General features: G+C 39.5%; 1 protein-coding gene across 1 annotated transcript in view; it reads right to left on the bottom strand.

Moving 5' to 3' along the window:
* LOC308100128 (neurexin-1a-like) overlaps positions 1–23,958 on the bottom strand; it is a gene marked incomplete at both ends in the record, with an annotated part of 542,450 nt that overhangs the window by 505,028 nt on the left and 13,464 nt on the right. Inside the window, 2 exon segments of the mRNA XM_080449034.1 lie at positions 1,193–1,222; positions 3,772–3,789. Of these exon segments, the coding sequence (XP_080305160.1) occupies positions 1,193–1,222; positions 3,772–3,789 (48 nt within the window).

Genomic DNA, 23,958 nt, shown 5'->3' with positions numbered 1-23,958 from the left:
AGAAAGCAGGTTCCAGACAAAGAGGGGAGAACAAAGGGAGAGGAGACACTGGTTAAGTGTCGTGGTCAAGTACATGGAGACGCGAGGAGAAACAGCAGAAAGAGGCTTGATGGCTTTGTGTGCTGTATGTGTGAACGCCATACAGGAGGTGGGAGAGGTGTGATTGTAACATGATTTACAACGGAGGATGATAAGGATAAAGCGATGCTTCAGTCCCTGCTCTGCTGCATGCTGGGATATGTGTCAGCCATAACGACCTCCATAATGGTGTGAAAATGAGGCAAACGCCGACTTGGAATGGAAACTCATTTTAGACACCGTCCTCGTGCACTCCAGTGGTGACAGACAACCACTGCTTAACATCTCAAAACACACAGAAACCACGCAGTAAAGTCTTTAGTGGTAATTTAACAAATTTGTACACTTCAGAGATAAAGTGAAGCTACATTTTACCTTTTTTCTCTCTCTCCATACATCACGGTCCTCACTCCTCACTATTGGACTGTCACTGATGCTCTGTGTCTCAGAGGACGACTGTGAATAGTTGTGAATATAGCCTGACATCATCAGTGGTCATTTCAAACAAGATGTCAATTTTGTTTTTAGCTTCTATTTCAGTGTGCTACATTTCCAGGAAGAGAAAGGCTGTAGAATCCATTAGCTTGGAATCCAATGATGTCATCGGCAGGCAAATGTCCAAACTATCCACAGACCACCTCTGACAGATGGCAACGTCTTATAATGAGCATTATAGTGAGGACCAATTATATGAAGATATGGATGAAAATAGGTGAAGTGTGCCATTAACACTGAGGAGTTTACTGTGCATGGTTTATATGCATGTGTACATTAATACACGATACTTGAACCACATCAACCGCTACTGTGAAAGACGAGAATGGAAGCACTAAAAAACACTGAAAATGGGCTGATAAACCTGCCCAACGGTGGGAGGGGAGCAGAACGGCGAAATGAGCTTGAAAAAAGGGGGTCATATACCAGAAGAAGCCAGTGAAGGAATTAAAATCAAGTAGGTCATAGAAAATAAGTGAAAATGACAGCCCATATCTGAAGCTTCAAGCCTGAAACACTGCACAAGACTCCGAGAGGCAGACACACACACACATCACATCACATAAAGGGAGCAGGAGGAGGAACAATGAAAGTGAGAGGGGGGAAAAAAGGTCCATACCTTGATCGCCCATCATCAGGTGCGCCAGACCTTAAAGGAAAACAAGAGCACAGTCAGCAGGAGAACAAGGGATCATGGGAAAGGCTGAGTGACACACGCACACACAAGCATCTTTCAGTGTAGATGTGTGTGTTGTTTGAGGAGTTTTCGGGGTAAAGTGGGAGAGGGAGAGAGTGGAGGGTACACAGACGGGGTTAGCCTGATTTATACTTCATCGTATGACAGTGTCATGTGCCGGTAATAGACCATCTATAAGCTTCTATACATATGCTATTTCCGGCGCGTGACACCTATCGTACGACAGGGAATAAATTGAGCATTAGCACGATGAGCATTTAGTCAACCAAAGTGGTTGCAATGCGTCATCAGTCTACTTACTAGATCTATCTCAGATATGAAAACTGTGGTTGGCCTCTTTATTGTCCAAAAGGAGAACAGTCTACCTACCAATGAATGGCCTCTTTATTGTCCAAAAGGAGAACAGTCTACCTACAAATGAATGGCCCAACCCCCAACATCGCATACATCTAAAAAATGTTCCAATGCTGAAATTCAACCATTACAATCCACACAGCACATACTTCTGTAAGCTCAGTCAATTTAAACAAGTGATACCATTTGGTATAGCTCTGATTCTCTACTTTCTATGAAATGGGGGGAAAAAAGCAAAAGAACAGAATCTTCATTGATCATCTAGTGACAAATAATTAAGAAAAGAAAAGAGACGGATTATTCATGGCATGCCATGGCGTGGGCAAAGTCCCTCTGAATACAGTAAGTTAAAATATATCTTTTAAATTATACAAATCTAGAGAACAGTTCATCAGATGTTGTTCTGTACATTCCAATGTAATATTCAATAGGCTCTTTGCATAGCATTACCAGCTTTCATCTTGGCCAGCTGCTCCGTTTCTTGCCAAGAGAATTTCCACTGACATTTACAGAGCAAAGGGTGAACTGTTTCTAAAATTGCAATTAAATCTCCACCATCATCACAACACCAGTATTGTACAGTATAGACACAATTTAAAACCACCTTTTAATGGGCAATCTTGAATTTGCCTGTGTCCACCATCGGATTCAAACCAAGTGTTTACCATTTAACACATTGATTGCCAAGATATTAAACAAACAAAATAGTCCCTGTGGGTTAGCGGAGGGATCTGTATATCCATAGGAACGACAACGTTCCAACCGCGATCCGCCATTTTGGGGCTTCGGCCCGCTGAAAACTAGTGGTTTTCAATGCAAAAAAAAAAAAACTGAGTTACAGCTGTTTTTCTGAAAATCCCAAACAGGAAGCGGATGGTTTCCAGTTTTTTGGAACAACGTCACATCCACATTCTACTTCTTTGAGTGACGATCGGTCATTCCAAAGCTGTGTTAGGTCGCCCCTTGTGGAATAAAAAAAAAAAAACGCATCAATGCGATCTTGGCCATCAAGTGATGGATTTGAAAGAACGCATCAATGCGATCTTGGCAATCAATGTGTTAAGTGTGTATGTTTTTCTTTAAAGTCAAATAAAAAAGGGTGTACTCCATGGGAATTCAAACTTACACTCAAGTTAATTTGAACAGATATATCTGAATACACTGTATATGTCAGTGGATACAAGTACGGTAAAGTATTATCATAACAATGAAACTGGGAGCACCAAACAATTGTCCCTTACAATAGAAAAGCCAAACCGCCGCAGAGTCCAATAAATAGACACCAGTAGGGAAAAGAAATGACTAGAAATGACTAGAAATTTTACCTTTAGGATCTGGATTCCAATTTTACTGACCAAAACAAATGCATAAAATTGTGACAACGCTGAAAATCTGACTACTCAAACTTACCACACCAGGACTCGTTCACTTGCAATATAGAAACATGTGCTTATATCTATTTGAAGAATTCATGCTCTGTAGCACAAGGGTGACACTTACTAACAGTGGTGGAAAAAGTACTCAAGTATTTTACTTAAGTAAAAGTACTGCAATGTAGTACTCTGTTACAAGTAAAAGTCTGGAATTCAAATTTTACTTGAGTAAAAGCACAAAAGTGTTGGTATCAAAATGTACTTAAAGTGCCAAAAGTAAAAGTACTAAAATGTTTGAAAATAGCAGATCTACAAGCTCACACCGCGACGCGTTGTGAGCTTGTAGATCGGCTATTTTCAAATAGCCCATGTATAAAATAGGGCTAAGGTGGTTAATGTATGCTTTATAACATACTAATTTATATCTGCAAAGTAACTAGTAACTAAAGCTGTCAAATAATTGTAGTGGAGTAAAAGTACAATATTTGCCTCATGAGCTGTAGTGGAGTAGAAGTACTGAAAATCTAAAATACTCCAGTAAAGTAAAAAAAATACCTCAAAATGTAACTCAAGTACAGTACTTGAGTAAATGTACTTAGTTACTTTACACCACTGCTCACTGACACAAACAGACCTTCAGCTTCAGAAGACCATGTTCTTATCGACAAGTGGCACCGTTATGCGACCAGGTATAAATCCATTTTTAGCCACGTAGGATGGCATAGATGCAGCAAACTACAACTATACAAATACATAATGATCATAAATACCCACCTTCAGCATAGATGTCTTCTGAAAGCACGCACGGGCAAAGAGAAAGAGAGGGAGACATTCATTAAGCAGCATGCAGACGAGTCACTAGCCATTGCATGTCGTCACCATGCAAGGCATCTAAACATCACATGCAAAGTGCCCCATTGTAAACCCTGCAGGGGAAACATCATTAAATCTTAACAGTAACTTCAGTGGCTCGACTTTATTTAGTTGTTTATGATGTTTTTTTAAGCTCATACTTTTAACAGTACACTGACCTGACATATAGGACATCATTGTGACTGTAAACCTATTTAGACCTTGATTAATTTACCATGGCCCTTGTAGATATTAATACTGTACTGTATGTTATTTATGTAAAAAAAAAATTTAATCATAATTGCAATAACATTTCTTAAATTATCTTTAGAAATTCATAGTTAAAATCACTTTTTTGATGTGTTGTTGATGGGCACTAACGTATGGTTGAAGGCTACGTTATTATGATGAACTTTAAAATCGATTTGACCCATTTTAAAACATGGCACAGTATTGCCTAGTTGTAACTTTAAGTACTATACCTATTTAATTCAAGCCAGTTGATGACATCCCTGTGCAATAACTTGTTTTCCTAAAATAATAAATTGCTCTACAAGGTATGTGGTCACATGCACTATCCAGCAGGTAAGGATACCCTGAATAAACAGAGGTGGCATTGTGTGGTCATGCCTCTCCTAAAAGGGCAGTGGGTTAATTTAACTCAGAGAGGGTACACATGTAACAAAACTAAATGGTCCCTTCCATTTGGTTACATTTGTACTCTCTTGGCGTTACATTAACGCTGAGAACTTTAGTGTGTAGGGTTCTCTGAACTCCATAGGTGACCCATGCTCTCAGACTATTACAAACAAATTGCCCTCCCAATAAAACTGACTAAAAGAGTAATCTTAACAATCAAAGTGAGGTTTGTGAAAGTGATAAAACATCACCATGTGATATCTGTCGACACAATACAATACAGGAGACTGGTAAAATAATTATGCTATATGTTGCTAAAGCGTGGCAAATAGGTGCAACACAATTCATGCCACAAGGTGAAAGTAAATTGATATTATAGGAAACATGCATAAACACTGTAATGAGAGTGTAAAAGCACGTATGCAGCCTATGAAAAGAAAAGGAAAAAGTCAGTAAACATTGTTCTTCAACATCGAGGATAGTGTCAGAATAGACTATGATGCCTGATTTCTGTTGCAGAAATATATAACCAAAAAAAAAAACACAAATCTTAAAATTTGTCGGAAATTTGCTATCATTTTAATAATATCCTTTAAATCTCATCGTTGACCAAAATAGTTCGTAACGTTCCAGAACATTAATGAAGAAAATAGCATGCAAAAATATGTTTTAATAGCTGTAACAAATGCAGTAGGTCAGTAATGAAGCAACGTCAACGTTATGCCTGGTTTGATCAAAAACAAAGAAGCCTACTTCCCATCAGAAAACAATGTCCTACCTCTTCAATTGCTTCTTGCCCAGACTGACGCGATTTATTGACCAAAACTTACCACCCTTCACCACTGGTTCTCCTTCCAAATCAGACACCATGCACAAAAACCAAACCAAAGCGTCCTTTTGTGAACAAATTACAACGTGATAGCGCATAGAACACCTTAAGATCTATCTTGTTCAAAATTGTGTCATTTGGCGTACACAGTTTCTTTTGGTCAATGAACATCTGTAGTATTTTTAAATACAGAAGTCCCTCATTCAAACCCGTCAAGCATGGTGGTTATTTGTGGAAATGTAATGTGTGCAACACTCAAATCCATTGAAAAATATTTAAATATTTTGTGGTAAACAATATACAGCATGAGAAGGAAATTCCTTCCACTATTAATATTAATATTGCTTACAAGTTTAAAGCAGCAATCCAGAAAGTATTTGCAAATTAATAAAACATTATTTTAACAAATCCATACATCTGCAGTGGTTGGAGGTGTTCTCCCTACTTTCCCTAAATTACATATAGACCCTGGTGTCAAGTAGGACAAATAGTACTGATTGAAGCTCATGTGCAATTATCTCCCCAGGCCAAGCGGGGATTGCGTTGAGTGGTAGAAATATGGTCTTAGCAGGAGTCCCGGTTTGAATCCTGTGACACACAAGTTATGGATTGCAACTTTAAGTTGTCAAACTGTAAATGCTGCATGTATCATGTTTAGTACGTCTACATTTCTCATTTCACCATAGAGTGTTGGTAGCCTGAGATTTGGATGAATGAGGTTCCACTGTAAACATGTAGAGAATGTGCACTTTGTTCACAAAAGGTATATAGCTTGAAAATGAAAAGCAATATTGCCAATAAAGCATTATGATGTGGCAAGCGTTCAGCTGGCAGTTGCAAAGGGATCACATTATCAATGAGAAGTGAAAAGAAAAGAAGCAAGGCAGTTTCCTGATGTCAATACCGCAAAAGAACAAGCTTTGGCTCACACACCATGCCACAGAAATTCCCATTTCACTGAGGTGTAACTGTAGTCTTAATAACTGAGGTGTGTATAAAAGGATATACTGTGTGTGTGTGTGTGTGTGTGTGTGTGTGTGTGTGTGTGTGTGTGTGTGTGTGTGTGTGTGTGTGTGTGTGTGTGTGTGTGTGTGTGTGTGTGTGTGTGTGTGTGTGTATGTGTATGTGTATGTGTATATATATATATTATATATATAATCACTTCCTTTCCTCTAATTGTAAAAAAAATTATAAAACAACAATGAGTTATATATTTTTCTTATGACAAAGTTAAGATATTTATTCATAAATATATTTATTATTATTAAATATTCCACGTATAAGTTCAACATCAGCAGTGAGGAAATGGTCCTGGGAACAAAGAACGAAGTCTGCCCATGTCAATGCTCAATGTATTAAAAAAAGCCAAAATGCCAAAATGTAAAATCACCTGAATACACGTGTTGACCCTCTACCCAATCTTTAGATAAGGGGCTTTAACAGCAGTGGCAAGTGCATCCACTACTTCAATATTTCTTTAAGGGGATAGGCTGCTACTAACATCTGACAATGGAGTTGGATGAAGGGTGTTTTGACTACATTCAGTTTGCTTGTTTGTTTGTCTGTTAGCATAGGATATCTCCAAAGGTTTTTCTCGGATTTGCCTTGAATCTCCTCCAGAGTCAAAGTGACTGTGGTTTTTTCCCCTAACTTTCTCACAATGGTTTGGAATCGTACGTCATGCCATTGCCGGTGGGCTAGTCCGATTTTCATGAATGAAATCAAATCAAAAACGTTAGAGCCTAGACTACGTTACTTTTGTTCAAATGCTGTGCCTCTGGAATCAGTATAGCACTACAGGTTAGCACCGTAAAACGTTAAAACAACTGCAAAAAAGAAGAAAATAATACTTAGTGGCTTTAAACTTAGTGGAAAGGTTGGTCATGGAGCAAGGAAGAGAACGGATTAACTTTCCACATCAATTCTACAAAGAGTCAAACCCTACATTATTGGTTCAATCAAATAAAAGCTTGTGCCGGAAAGCTCATTTCCGGCCAATGAGCGATATAGTGCTGAACTATCCGACATGCGGAAATTATCTCACAACAGTGTCACACACTCCTGAGCGCATTTTTATGGATCCCACTGCAGTTCTAGGCAAAACCTGCTGTGATTGGCCAGTAGTCGCTGTGATTGACAGTTCTCGTTTCTGCCTAAACCTAACCTTAACCCTAATATCAGTAAAACTATGCCTAAACCTAACCCTAACCTCAGTAAGACTATGCCTGCAAGGGAGCCAATCAGACACAGGTAAGGCGGGTCTATTCTATAACGTTGGTGGGATTCATAATCACGCCTCCTGGGCCCATTCGTGCACTGAATTGAAGAGCCGCCTCCAGCTCATTCATTGGCCAATGTTCTACTATGAGTCCTGGCCAATGACTGAGCTGGAGGCGGGTTATCCATTGAATGGATGAGCATGTCCAGGCTTATGTATCATTTTACAGTAATTGGTCATATTTGAGCAAAAATAGAACTTGTATGGGACAATGGCCTGGGTTACTGCACATGTAGTATTTGTTACAGATCTTTTGATATATCATTTGCTGTTGTAAAGAATAATCTCAATGGCATTCAGGTAACAAGCTTTTGTCAGGCATTCCAGGCAACACGGGGTGAGCCACTGATTTAAAACATTTTGGACATAGTATTCCTTGACATTCAATTTCAATAATACAGCCAAATTAATGGGGTTTTGTTATTTGTAGTAGTACACACACACACACACACACACACACACACACACACACACACACACACACACACACACACACACACACACACACACACACACACACACACACACACACACACACACACACACACACACACACACACACACACACACACACTTTTCCCCACAAATGTACCCAGCTGGTTATAGCCTAATCCAAAGACGTAAATCCATTTAATCCCCTTGACAAAGTGATTGTGCTACAGTAACACTACACAACAATGCACTGCACTCTCTATCAGATATGATCCACATCTGGTACTGTACATGGTTATTGTGCTGTCAATTATGATCAATAAGCCACACTTACAGCCCACAATGGAAATCATATACAGTACGGCATGACATGTACAGTTCATCTCAAGTTCCCTAGTGTCTGTCAACAAGCACAAGTCAGTGATGGGAAATACGTGTATAAATCAGCGTTTTGTTTCCAGAGTGTTCTATCTGGATGTGTGCAAATGGACCCTCTTTTTACGGATCCATTTGGACACTTTCAGAGTTAAATTAACACCAAATATTTTACGGTGCATTACAGACGATGTTGTGACACCCTACTGTCATCTAGAGCAGTGTTTTTCAAACCCTTTTCATGTCAAGGTCCATTATTTATTTGGCATTTGAGCCACAGACCACCATTTGATGAGATTTAGCCTCTCAGACCCAAGACTTAGATTTCATTGTCGTTTGATGAGATTTTGTCCACAATTCCATGCTGTATTGATGTTGGTACCATTAGTCTGTCATTAGGAGATATAACAGGCAAACGTTGAACAAAATAACAATTATTTAAATACGAAATGCAGAATTAACAACAATTTAACTCTTGAGAGCGTAAAATGAAACCAAATGGACCTGTAAGGGTCCATTTGGACCCTTACAGGGAAAACAAGGAAAATCTGTGGGGGGGGAAGAAAAAAAAACGTATTGGGAAGGCTTACAAAATAGGGGACCCCCTTCCAGGTCAGACGGGTGTGGGCAATATTGAAATGCAAAGAACAAAACTGTTGAAGTAATAGCAGGCATAATGAGGGCCATTAATACAGTACATGTGTAAAAATAAAATCACATGGATTTTGAGATCCACATGGGAACAGTGTACACTAGCTCCAATGTGGATCTTGGAGTTCATATGGCCAACCTGGGATGTCAGTCATCTGTGATGTCAGTTATGGTCTATGACATATCTATGATGTATAGACTCCAAATTTGGTCAAGGTTTCAGCCCTAACGAAGCCCCATTGACTTCCTGAAATATTTCAGGAAGTATGAAACGTGGAGGGGGAAAACCTTTTTTTAGGAGGTAGTCCTGTAGCCTACTGGCAGTGTGCACAAGAAATTTGGCGCTGATCAGCGGTATGCAAGATTTACTCAGAGAACGCACACGCACACGCACACGCACACACACACACACACACACACACACAGTATATATTGTGGCTAGCCTCTTGCAGCAATGCCGTAAAAATCAAGTAGGCTATAGGGACAAATAACAATAGATAGAATTACAATAAAGTTTGATCTATGGCACAAGCGCTCTATGTGAGTGACTTTTGATTTCACATAATAAAATGTGTGTCACATTCACTATATACAGTATACTTTAGTAATGAAGGCCCATGTCATCACATTTTCTATTCCATTTTGCCAGTTTGAGTTGTGCTACTGTCACACATTCTCACTGTCATCTAATGTACATTGCAGTGGATTAAGGCTCTCCCTATACTCTTCTGTTTGGCAAGCTTTAAGATAATTTTCCATGAACATTTTACAATGCTTATACCATTGATTCTCAAAGTGGGGTCCGGGGACTCCCAGGGGTCCTTGGGGGGGTTCCAGGGGGTCCCCAGCAAAATGTGTTAATATAGCATCACAATAATGTTAATTTTTTATACTTTGGCTATTCAAAAATAGCAGATATCTTTGCTTCTGGGGGTCACTGGAACAAAATATTTGAGATGGGGGTCCGCGGCCAAATACATATCATTGTGGGGGTCCTTGACATGGAAAGGTTTGAGAATCACTGGCTTATACTGTATGCACAGCAGGTTCTGGGTTAGAGTGTTAATTGAGAGTATAACAGCAGAGTAAAACTGGACCCACACTTCTGGATTTGACTGTATGATGATATATAGAAGTTTCCCACATTTCCACATCAACATGTACACTACTGCTACATGTCAGAATAGAGAAATAAATTATGCAAAGTGGAGAGGAATTGTGCTGAGTGGAGAACATTAACCACTTAAGCCTTATTTCCACGTACTCTGCTATTCAGAAATAGCCAATCTGCAAGCTCAAAACGCATCACACTCACTTGTGTGCTATTTTTTAAGAGTTGTGGAAACATTTGTAATTTAAAGAATTTAAATCGGCACCATGTAACTTTTTGTTTTATGAATAAAATGTAATTCTGTCCAATCTGTATAGCAGAGTATGTTAATACAATATAACGTATACAATTGGGGTGGTTGTGGGGTGATTTTGTCTCCCTGCACTTCAATTGAGACACTTAGATTGTGTCAAAGGTCATGTCTCACCTAGACACAGGATCTGACACAAATCTGTACCTGATGGTCAACATTCAATGTATCCCCCTGAGCAAGCGGGCTAAGGCATCTATGATGCATGGAGTTAAGCATGATAGACACTCACAAAACTGTCATCTGGCTGACTTAACTTTTTGTAAAAGAACTACTGTAATAACTAAGTATATCATAATTCACTTCTCCCGACCACTGATTTATCTCATGGTAAACATTTGTCCACTACCCCATTGTAAAGAAGAAGAGAATTTGTTCAGAATCGGTATCATGTTTTGAACCATCAAACTCAAAAACAGTTAAAAAGGAGTTTTGAACAGGGTAGTAAGGCGTGTAGGCTAGTCAGACTGAAGCAGAATACCAACAATGTATTATTTAGATGGCTAAATAATACGATTGGCTAATGTATACTTTCACTTCTTTACACTTGGCTCAATAAATAGACAGGGATGATAGATGTATAGGAACCACTTAAACCCTATAGCCTGTATTTAGTTGACCAGGGTCCCACAGGGCTCCATACTAGGCCTAAAGTAGATAAAATAGCCGATGCGCAAGCTCAGCTAATTTTTGCCAAATGTTTGTCCCAGAATAGGACCACTATAGGGTTCTGTGGTAGAACTGTGGTTAATGTGTGATTAGCTAATGATTAGGCATCTTGCTTTGTCAAACTCTCTGCTCTCTACTCGGCAGGACACAACCTCAGCTGGGTGTGCGTGCACACAGACAGACACACACACACACACACACACACACTCAGGAGCGTGCACACGCGAACGCATGCGCACACACAGACAGACAGACAGACAGACAGACAGACAGACAGACACACACACAAGCTCAGAAGCGCACACACACGAACGCATGCGCACACACAGACAGACAGACAGACAGACACACACACACAGACACACACTCAGATGTGTGGGGGGGGGGGGGACTGATACAGACAGCACGTTTCTCTATCATCATTCTCTCATAGTATTGAAACGGAGGCTGGTGGTCTGGTATATTTACATGCATAGGCAAAACACAGCTTGTTACTCAAAACTATTTGATTAGTATTATAAATGTATGTAATAAAGAGGCCGGTCAGACCTAAATGAGTCTGTGGGGCTTGTGTGGACGGCAGTCAGTATGGAAAGCACAGCCAGTGCCAGCCCATTTACCAGCTGCACATTTGAAAAACAGTTAGAAGGGGGGTAGGAAGGAGGGAGGACTGCATTAAAATCCCCCATTACAGGGGATGCTTTAAGGGAGAATAATACCAGAAGCCTTACAGCAAAGGTCAGTGCTACCAATGGATCGATGTGTTGTTAAATTACAATTTAGACCAAATCAAGAGTAATGAGTGTGTGGCTCATCTCTCAGCAGTGCAAGCCTGAACTTAATGCATCTATCTACAAGGGGGGTGTTAGTGGCATTACACCACTCGCCATCTCCCTCGTTATCCTCCTCCAGAAACAGTGAGTGGAGGCAGAGGGAAAAAGAGGCGAGTGACTGGCCCTCTCTGATGGAAATCGATAGCACCCACAGCCGCAGTTATGGTGCAGAATTTCTACTCTCTCTCGCCATGCAGCTGAGTCTGTTACCGGTGCCACGTTTCTGCCCTCAGAACAATGCAGTCTTTATAGTGCCTTTCATTAGGATGTTGTAGCGTTCGAGTTGTTTCCATTTTGATTGACAGAAATGACGAGAGCAATGCCACACGATAGAGAGCAATCTCTTAACCACAGGAACACTAGCAGCCCTATTCCGGGCATAATAGACAAAACATTCTGCGAAAATGGATGAACATTTAGTGAAAACTGAAGAACATTCGACAAAAATGTATTCACATTTGACAAAAAACAATGCATATTCAGTGAAAAAGGATGGTACGCTATGTGACATACAACAAAGTATATAGTGTTTAAGTGGTTAAAACATTACCACACTGCTAAACTACAAGTAAAGGAGGGATACAAATGATATTCAAGCTAAGTTATTTGCAGGGTGGTGGTCTCTTTCTAGGACTATAATTCCCCCCCGTGGTGGAAAAAGTACACAAATGTTTTACTTAAGTAAAAGTATCAATACTGCAATACAGAAATACTCTGTTACAAGTAAGAGTCCGGAATTCAAAATGTACATCAGTAAAAGTAGAAAAGTATTGGCATCAAAATGTACTGTACTTAAAGTACCAAAAGTAAAAGTACTCATTATGCAGAATGTCCCATTTCAAGTTCTCAAATAGTATAAAAATCTTTTGAAAATAGAAACGCATTGTGAGCTTGTAGATCGGCTATTTTCAAATGGCCGAAATGTATACAGGGCTGAAGTGGTTAATGTATGTTTTGTAATAATCAAAATCTTCAAAGTAACTAGTAACTAAAGTTTTCAAATAATTGCAGTGGAGTAAAAGTACAATATTTGCCTCTGAGATGTAGTGGAGTACAAGTAAAAGTATTGGAAATTGGAAATACTCAAGTAAAGTACAAATACCTCAAAATTGTACTTAAGTACAGTACTTAAGTAAATGTACTTACTTTCCACCACTGCCTGTAGTAACTGAATTCCCCATACCACAGGGCACAAGTGAGCACTGAATGGTTGTTTGTAAACAATGTAATAAATGGTTCCAATGCCATGCTCATCTCAGTAGATTTTAGAGAGACATTCAGGACTGATGTCTCAAACTGTGTGTGTCTACCATTTTCAGCTAAACATCAAATGATACAGATTTTCAAAGAATAAAAGACGAATGGTATATCAATATCCCTCCAGAGTTCAAAGATCCTTGTGGAATACTGCAAGACAAGTTGCACAGAAGATATCATCAGGGGCGTGCTGGGACCAAAATTCAGCTCTGGGATTTTCCGAACCGGCCCACCGTTTTGTTTTGTCAACGGGGGAGGGGGGGGTTGCTGCGTTTTAACCCAGCAACCCTATGTAAATTGCGCCACTGCTGATAAACGTCCCAGCCCAACAGTAATGTAACTAATAATTGGGCCGCGCGACCCGGAAATTACCGTAATAATCCTAAAACGGGAGCTAAAAAAAATGTTTTACGGGCCCACCGGCTGGCGGCCCGTAAATGGCGCGGCCGTTCTGGAATTTTCCCGAATTTCCCAGTGGCCAGCACGTCCCTGGATATCATTGTCTCCTGATAATGTTGTTAAAACACTGTCTTTCTCTGTTGTTTTACTTCTTACTTCATGACTCCATCTGCATAAATATATAGTATTTACCTTATTCTTGGCCCTTCTCCGGGCGCCATTGCCCTTTTCGGCTGCTTCATTCAATATCTGTCCACTTCCTCCCTAGCAGGCTACAGGTGTAATGCAGGTAGTCAGTGTGTTGCCAGATTTTGCAAGAGAAACAAGCGGCCAGGTCTATGAAAACAAGCCCCCAAAAAAGCAACTAGGCTAAGTTTTACCACTTTACATCAGTTATTTGAAAATAGCAGATCTACAAGCTAACAACGCGACACATCGCAACATGTTGTGAGCTTGTAGATCTGCTATTTTTGAAAACATATTAGGGGGAAAAGAGGGTTTTTAAAATATTTTTGAAACATTTTGAAAACAAAAATCTTGTATGCGGGTCCCTGGCACAACATACTTTCAGATGGGGGTCCGCAGACAAATACATATTAATCTGGGGGTACTTGACATGAAAAAAATGTGGGAACCACTGGTTTAAAAGACATTAGGAAGCGAGCCAAAATAAGCAACTACACTTAAGAATCAAGCCCAAAGTCGCTTATTATAAGCAGACATGGCAACACTGGTAAGCAGGAAACCCCTTGATATGGGGCTCCCCACCATAGATATAGAAACCTAGATACCTCATTGGCCTCTGCAGTTCGTTGGAGCAACTGGTATCGCGGCCGCCATTTTAGAGTAGGCAAGCTGACACTCAAAGTGACTACTGGCCAATCACAGCGCTCACAGCGCGTTGACTACTGGCCAATCACAGCGCGTTGACTACTGGCCAATCACAGCGCGTCTAACTGACTTTTGCTGCGCGGCTGCCTCTTACGAAAAGACCCGCCCCCATCTGCCTCTGATTGGCCTACCGAACGCCCCCTTCTGTGACACACGCGGAAGCTTTCCTACTCTAAAATGGCGCCCGAGACACCAATGCCTCAGAGCCGAAGGAGGCGTCTACCTTTATATGTCTATGCCATAGACATATAAAGGTAGACGCCTCCTCTGGCTCTGAAGCGTCGGCATCTCGGACGCACTTCCGCTTCCTCTATGCTTCCGGGGGGCAGCTGGAAAATTCCTTGTGCGTCACAGAAGGGGGCGTTCAGTAGGCCAATCAGAGGCAGGTGGGGGCGGGACAACTAGATTCTGACAAGTCCTGGGAAAGACGCGCTGTGGTTGGCCAGTAGTCAACACACTGTGATTGGCCAGTGCCCGTTCCCCCCGGAAATATGGCGGCCACCATACCAAACGGGTTGCTCCAACGAACTGCAGAGGCCAATGAGGTATCTAAGTTTCTATATCTATGGTCTATGCTCCCCACCCCCCCTACTCCCCTACCTTCCTACCTACTTCCTGGGCGTGGCCAGGAATATGGATCACACACTCAGGTTGTCATTCGGCCTGTTTCACATAGGAATGGTCTTTTAGTCAAAGGCACTCGTACAGTATACACGTTTACTATCAGTATGGATGAAAATACAGGCAAGAAATGAAGGAGATCACATAGATGGGCCACTTATGTAGACTCTGTCTCACTTGGAAGGATACAGTAGGCCTACATGATATTATAGGTTCCTCTTTTGTCCAAAAGGGTACAGTACATGAATTGAGACTAGAGAGGTATTGTCATGTGACAAATGTAAAAGTTTATGCAGCGCGGTGCCTGAGGTTTTCATGGTAATCAAGGCTCTCGTGCAACAGATGAAATAACTGACTCCAACGAACGCTATGAATATAAAAACAAAAAGCGCTTGTATTTATTTGGAAATAAAAATAAATTAATAAAATACTATATATATATATATATATATATATATATATATATATATATATATATATATATATATATATATATATATATAGGAAGCTTTCTTGCAAAGGAGAAGTAGAGATAAGGTTGCCGTACACTCGTAGTGAATGCAATGCTATACGGAAAATATACTCAAGTGTATTTCCAGTGGCTTACTTTTAGAATTACCTTTTTAATATCTAGTTTCTGTGCTCTTCAACAGAGAATATGTGAGGACAATGGCCTGATCCAGACCCTTGTGAAAAGACCTTTATCTGGTTTGGGCCAGACTGAAAGGCTTGTGGGAGCAGATGTGCCAGACTCCATTCTTTTACATCTTGTGGGAATGATCCAGCGGGATAATCACAGAGTAGCTTATCGTTCTAATAACCTTAATCCCAGGATTGACGGTATCTCAGATAGTATTACAGATGTGGAGTAAATCTCTCTTTTTTTTGTGCTGTTAAATACTTGCATAGTATGCATTGCAAATGCATTAAAGCATTGATGCTGACTTAAGAAGTTCTTAAGTTAGGGCTAAATTTAATTTATTGCATACTTTCTTATTTGAATTCAGTTTACCATTTCAGTGCATGATGTCAGCTTGAACAATAAAAAATATTGTTAAAACTGTAAAATATCCTACCTCCATTACATATCTTTGTCACATGTGTGATATTGGAACTCTTTTATTCCCTAATATCGCCATCGGCCCCAAAAATCTAACATAGCCAGGTTCTACTTATACAGCTAAAAGTAGGCTATGCTGAACACTTACATTTTACTCTCAGTAGTTTCTCTACTACAGACAAGAATAAGGCTTAATTACATACAATTTGTGTCACAAAACACCTTTCAGCAGTGAATACACCATTTTTGTATAAAGTGTACATTATATAAAATATGAAAGTATATTGAAATGTATACATTAGCCTTAAGAAGCCAGTCGATATGCAGGCAAATGTGCATTGTTCACTTTCTAATCGCTACAACGACTGCAAAGTTATTACCAAGAAGTACTTAATTACACCTCACCCATTAGAATACCATACTAATACTAATGTGTAATTAACCACTTAAACCCCAGCATCCGTATTGTGGCGAAAGCTTTTGAGGAAAATATCAGATCGACGAGCTTACAACACGTTGCGTTCCAGGAAATAGCAGATCGACAAGCTTACAACGTGTCACGTTCCAGGAAATAGCAGATCGACAAGCTTACAACGTGTCGCGTTCCAGGAAATAGCAGATCGACAAGCTTGCAGCACGTTGTAAGCTTGTCAATCTGCTATTTTCTGCGAAAGCTTTCACCACAATAACAGAAAACAGGAAATACACTAGTATAGAGTCCTGAGGCACTCCGGTAAGCCATATGGGGTTTAAGTGGTTAACAAGCACTCCACATTGTGACATTTTGCTCAATATTAAAAAAAAAAGCCCCCAAAAAATTACTGTTAATAATAATCTTTTAATTTGTTCTAATTATGTCTTACATATTTATGATGTTTTCAATCCATTAGAAAACAAAGACAACTAATGTTCTGACAATCTAATAAGATCTAATAAGCATATGTTTTGTCTCATTTACAAGAGATCAAAACAATCAGATTTCAGGGAAAACATCCAACGAATAGCGTGTGCAAAATGAAATATTTATCCCATTAAGACCGGGAACGGTTTTAGATTTGAGCTAAAAAGCATTATTGTACACTTTGGCTATTCAAAAATAGCAGATATACAAGCTGGTAGCGCGGCACAGAGTGCCGCACTACCAGCTTGTAGATCTGCTATTTTTGAAAAATCTTGAAAATGTGTGCAAATATTTGAATATATATATATTTTTTAAGAGAACATTTGAACAACTCAAATCTTTGCTTCTGGGGGTCCCTGGAACAAAATATTTTGAGATGGGGGTCGGCGGCCAAATGCATATAATTTTGGGGGTCCTTGACATGAAAAAGTTTTAGAAACACTGATATTATAGCAACATAAGTGTTTCAGAAAACTGTTAGGATTTAGAAGACATTTGTAGAATCGCCTCAAGTCTTAATGGGTTAACACAAAACAAAGCAGTGTATTCATTTTTTCCATAAATACAAGCAGCCTAGATACTATGACATAAAGCACCAATACAATGTGAGAGCACCAACAATGAATGTATATGAACGAATGTGCTTGAGCTAAGAATAAGTGTGCAACCATACTGTATAGTAATTGTGTCTTTAGAACTTATCTGATGTAAGCATTCAGTGGTCAACATATTAATTACACTGATAGATGGCAGTATGCATGGAATAGTTAGATATACCTCAATAAACAAAATATTTGAACCTTCAAAAGCAACGTAGCCATGTTTAATACGTGCGTGCGTGCGTGCGTGCGTGCGTGCGTGCGTGCGTGCGTGCGTGCGTGCGTGCGTGCGTGCGTGCGTGCGTGCGTGCGTGCGTGCGTGCGTGCGTGCGTGCGTGCGTGCGTGCGTGCGTGCGTGCGTGCGTGTGTGAGAGTGTGTTTATACTGTACGTTTGCATATCTGGGTGGTTATTTGTGCTCAAACATGAATCCCTTTCAGGCAGAGTTTAGTGTCAAAGAATTTCACAAACACCCTTTTGACAGTCAAGAGCGGTTGTATTTAAACAAGGCAAAAATCCTCTGGGAAAATCCCACTAATCTTTTGATCCCGATATCAGTCTTTGGACTCGAGAGACAACGATATACTATTAATCTGCTTTTGTCTGAGTGAAGCTGTAGCTTCCAGACAGAATGACACTCTCAGATATCCACATGGTATAGCATGTTCCCACAATGACATGCAGGCACCACTCAAATTAACCACATGAATCGCCCTGTTCTGGGGGCGAACATCCAGCGAAAATAGCAGATAGTTCTGGAAGATATTTAGTGATCTAGAACAGTAGTTCTCAAACTTTTTCGCAGCAAGGACCCCCAAATTGATATTGCAGACCCCCATCTGAAAAGGAAAAATCTTTGATATTTAGAAAAAAATTAATCTAAAATAGCAGATGTACAAGCTCGCAGTGAGGCACGAAATGACCCGCTGTGAACTTGTAGATCGGCTATTTTTGAATAACCAACGTATAAATGGATAAAGTGGTTCAAATGATTATGATGCTATATTAACTACTTTTGCTGGGGACCCCCTGGTACCCCCCCCCCCCACTGGTTCCCACAATTACATACAAGCAACCCCATTCTATTCTGGGGCAAACATTCAGCGAAAATAGCAGGTGGTTCTGGAAGACATTTAGTTTACTGTGGAAACAGGAGGGGGCCTAGTATAGAGCTCTGTGGAAGTATATAGGGTTTAAGTGGCTAAAATGCATGTTCCTATTTTCCAAGGTAGTTTTAAGGCACATGAAAATTCCAGTTTTTTATTATTCACCAGCTAGAGACTAGGAATGCAAATGATCTAATCTACATAATCATCAAGATCAATCCTTTGAGCTTAGTGCTCGTCCACTGACAATGTATGGGGAAGTAATTGTGAAATGATTTTCAAAACGTTTCATGGAAATAAGCTGTTTTCAGACAAAGTATCCTGGGAAAATCATTTTAATTTAGAATGGCAATCAACTTGGTAAACGATGATTATGTTCCAGGAAAATCTTTATCAGTCTCTCTAGTCAGTCTGATGTCAAGACAGAGCTAACAGTGAAATGAGTGTGTGTGTGTGTGTGGGGGGGGGCTTGGGGGGTAAAAAAAAGAGCTGAGCACGGCTGAATTGTCAGAGGTAACAGCAAGGTAGCAAGAAAAAACAGAAACTATTCACACTTCTCTGTGCCTGGGCAAGAGGCCAAATGTATACATTATACAGGATCCAGCTTTCAGTGTGACTATGCTTAAAAATAAGTTCAGTCAATTGTTACTTGACTCATTAAAATCCATCCATATTTTTCCAGGAAGCTCTGCAAGCGTCTGTCTGTTTGTCTGTCCTTTGCATATTTCGAGAACCGTTTATTCGATCGACTTCACACTTGGCGGGGGTATTGCTGATGACCAAAGAAAGTGCAGTGTCCAGTGTGAAGTCGATTGAATGAGCGGCTCTCTAGAATCGGCCCGCTTCAAACATGCACACATTCCGAATGGAAGCCTATCATTTTTCTAGGAATAGCCGGAGAGCTGTGATTTGCATTTATCTTACAGTTCAGTAACCTTCTATACTGTACCTATAATAACCCAAACCTATAACTAAAAATACCAGTGAACAGAAACCAAAAGAAAATGCTTAATCTACTTCTGTTAGTTGCCACCAGCTGCCAGAATGGCTTCAGCAATGTCTGGAACACAGTATGTACACAAACTTCTGTGTTAATTTAACTCTGAATTAATACTGAAATTAGCATTCAGGATTGTGCTGTGTGTAAATGCTGAGTTCAGACACAAACACAATCTTCCACAGTTTTGAGATATGGCTGCCAAAATCCCCAGATCTGAAGCAAAATCAGTGCTCGCTCCCATGAGCTTTGATCGCTATGTGAAGACATGAACGAGACACTCACCAATGCCTCCCAGATGCCTGGGACGTATCTAGCAGGCTAAATATGTCAGCGAGTCGAAATCATGTAGCATGACAAGTGTTGGTACCGGCATTAAGGAGCAGCAAAGAGCTACAGCCAATGAGAGTGCAGAACATGAGGCGAGGGGCAAGTGGTGGAAAAGGTACTCAAATGTTTCACTTAAGTAAAAGTATCAATACTGCCATGTAGAAATACTCTGTTACAAGTTAAAAGTCCGGAATTCGAAATTCACTTGAGTAAAAGTGCAAAAGTATTGGTATCCAAATCCAAAGTAAAAGTATTCAAATGTTTGAAAATAGCAGATCTACAAGCTCACAACACGTCGCGATGCAACGCGTTGTGAGCGTATAGATCGGCTATTTTCAAATAGCCTATGTATAAAATAGGGCTAAAGTGGTTAATGTATGTTTTATAATGTAATAATGTATATCTGCAAAGTAACTAAAGTTTTCAAATAATTGTAGTGGAGTAAAAGTACAATATATATAAGTATAGACAATTGGAAATACTCCAGTAAAGTAGAAGTACCTCAAAATTGTACTTAAGTACAGTACTTGATTAAATATACTTAGCTACTTTACACCACTGGTGAGGGGATACAGTATATACTTCATTGACTGGGGTCCCTTGGACTCTACCTAAAATCTCTTCACCGAACGTAGCAGATCCAAGCGTTGTTGTGAGCTTGTAGATCTGCAATATTTGTTAGTTTGTCTGTTAGCAAAATAACTCAAGGCCCATATTGCATAGTGTAGTATGAAGAAGAGTAAGGATTCATTTCTAACTCGTTCCTTGTGGCGGTCTAGAGCGATGGGCTTTTGTTAGCTCTGCTGAAGTACTTCTTATCCTGGGCCCCGTAACCTTGGCAATGTTTCTCTGTGTCATTGGGGGGTAAGAAAGCTAAGTTTTATTTATTGGATTTTTGTTTTGTCCTATAGAAGCGTCACGTTTTCCATGACACTTTGTGGGAATGATCAGAAGCGTGTACTATAGACCAGATTAAAGTTTAGGTTGAAAAAATCAAAAGGTTAGGTCAAAATCAAGGTCAACGTGTCTGTTAGAAAAACAACCTGAGAATGTAAGCTCAGTAGTTATTATATTTCCAGTATTAATGTGAATTGGGATGGAGATATTATAGTATAATTGATGTCTTTACTGTGTGCGTTCACTTATTTTCCAGCATTGTACAACGAAACATGTCAACATCAATATGCATATCCAAGAATAACATCAGTAAACAAACACTGTGGCCATGATCAAGAGAATGTATTTTGTTCATGCTGTACACTATGACCTTACTGCTAAAGAGAGCAGGATATAAGAAATTGTACTTAACCACGTCGTGGCAAAAAGCAGAGGCACATCTATTACTGTGGCGTGGACGTGCTCACTGAGGCCTTGATGTCGCCATGACACGCAGAAATGTGAGTCATCTGTGTCGTTTTACTTCCAAGCTAGAAAGCTTGTGAAGCATACTTATTCAAACATGAACATAAATAAAACTGTTTTGTGGAGTTTAATGAAGGGCATGGTATGTATTCTGTACACAAGCAGAAGCTATACTGTGCAACAAAGCCTGCGTATCAACAAGTAATCAAAGCATTATAAAGGGGCCTGGGAGGCTTTGGAACATCACCATACAGTACAGTACACTGACAGCTCATTCAATAACCTGTTACAGTATACACAGTAACAAAGTACATTTACTTGAGTCCTGTACTTATAAGTACACATTTTCCGTATCTGTACTTTACTTGAGCATTTTTGGATACTTATGTACTTTTGGAAACCTGAAAACTACATTATGAAGTAACCAATAAAACCGTATTTAAATACAATGTCGCGATGCGACAGGTGAGCTTGTTGTTTCACTATCATATTCATTCAGTGGTGGAAAAAGTACTGAAATGTTTTACTTAAAAAGTAAAAGTAAAAGTATCAATAATGCAATGTAGAAGTACTCTGTTACAAGTAAAAGTAAAAATTGACTTGAGTAAAAGTACAAAAGTATTGGTATCAAAATGTACTTAAAGTACCAAAAGTTAAAGTACTAAAATGTTTGAAAATAGCAGATCTACAAGCTGCGACGCGTTGTGAGCTTGTAGATCTGCTATTTTCAAATAGCCTAGGTATAAAATAGGGCTAAAGTGGTTAATGTATGTTTTATAATGTAATAATGTATATCTACAAAGTAACTAGTACCTACAGTTTTCAAATAATTGTAGAGGAGTAAAAGTACAATATTTGCCTCTGAGATGTAGTGGAGTAGAAGTAAAAGTATAGACAATTGGAAATACTCCAGTAAAGTAAAAGTACCTCAAAATTGTACTTAAGTACAGTACTTGAGTAAATGTACTTAGTTACTTTCCACCACTGTATTCATTGATATTGTTTTGGAAAATGTCACAATTTGCGAAGCATTGCTATTAAAAAGAAAATGTACTTTGGAATTGGTACTTTTGAATAAATTGAATAAGTATTTTTAAAAGCATGTAATCCAGTGCTTTAACTCAAGTACAAATTTGACAGAGCAAATTGTAGTTCAGTAATATTTCACCAGGAGCGTTTAAGTACTGTGGTTGAGTACTTTGTCCACCACTGAATTTAACACTAAGGTTATATCCTTTACGAACTATCTTTGTAATGTCTTTAGGCAACCCTTTTGAAATTGCAAACAGAGGGTGCATATAGAGCCTATATAATTTGTGCAATTACGTCTATGTTACATTGCTTTATTTCATCAGCCAATGTAAGCTGAGCTTCATGGAAATATATGATTCATTAAAAGAGGTAAAAGCCAAAGAAAGATACAGCGGCCTATATTATTTAGCTTTGTCCTACTTTTAGCCATGCAAGCTGTTGTGTTTAGCTATATATATATAACACACAACATGATTCCATTTGGTGATGATAAAATATGGAACTGAGCAGTGCATCCATGTAATGAGAAGAGTTCTTATCAAGCACAGAGCAGTGCATTTATGTAATTGTTTCACCAGAGACAAAGGAGTGGGCGAGCGAGCGAGCGAGCGAGCGAGCGAGAGAGAGAGAGAGCGAGCGAGCGAGAGAGAGTGAGTTTGTTGGAGGTAGATTGACAGGTCTGGTGGCAAATCCCGTAATCCCTTCATCTGATCAAAGTAATACAAAAGCTTTTAAATGATTTAATGGAAAGGTACATTTAAAACATTCAAAGTGCTATGCAATTGTGTCTATTTATGTTTACATTGCATCAGGTAAATGTATAGAGGATCAGAAATCTCTGAGTTTTGCAGAGAGTGTACTACCAGCATAGTCTGATCTGTCAAACCAAGTTTTTATGTTCGTAGAGACATGAACAGAAAAAAAAACATGCCTTAACCACTTAAGCCCCATTCAAAAAGTTTTTTAACATTTTAGTTTATAATGACATGCACAAAATAGGGACAGGAACCAGGTTGAAAGCAGTGATTAAACTCTACTTCTTTTGACCATCATTTAAATTGATGGATTTATAAATTTCTACTGGCACAGTCAATGGCTTTCATGCTCCCAGCTTCAGGTCTCGCTCACCAAAGGATGACTGGGTGACAAACCAATTGGCTAGCAGACTTCCTTTAAAGCTCCTCTCCAGTAGCGCTGCACAATAAAAACGTATCAAACTATTTCAGAATTATGTAATCGTGAAAGATGCCAATTCATTTAAACACCTTTCCTGGCAGCGGTTGCACCTTGCCCTCATCTCCTCACCATTACACAAGAGCCAAAACCAGAACATTACATAACCCATATTTCCATCTGTCAGCTTAAGGTGCCGTGTAGTCAGTGGACATAACGCCTAACAGAGAAACATTAAAATCACAGAGACCATGG

This window comes from Gymnoscopelus braueri (assembly GCF_963280865.1).
Source record: "Gymnoscopelus braueri genome assembly, chromosome: 14".
NCBI lineage: Eukaryota > Metazoa > Chordata > Actinopteri > Myctophiformes > Myctophidae > Gymnoscopelus > Gymnoscopelus braueri.
Note: the sequence above shows the minus strand (reverse complement) of the source record. Positions and strands in the feature narration are given on the sequence as shown.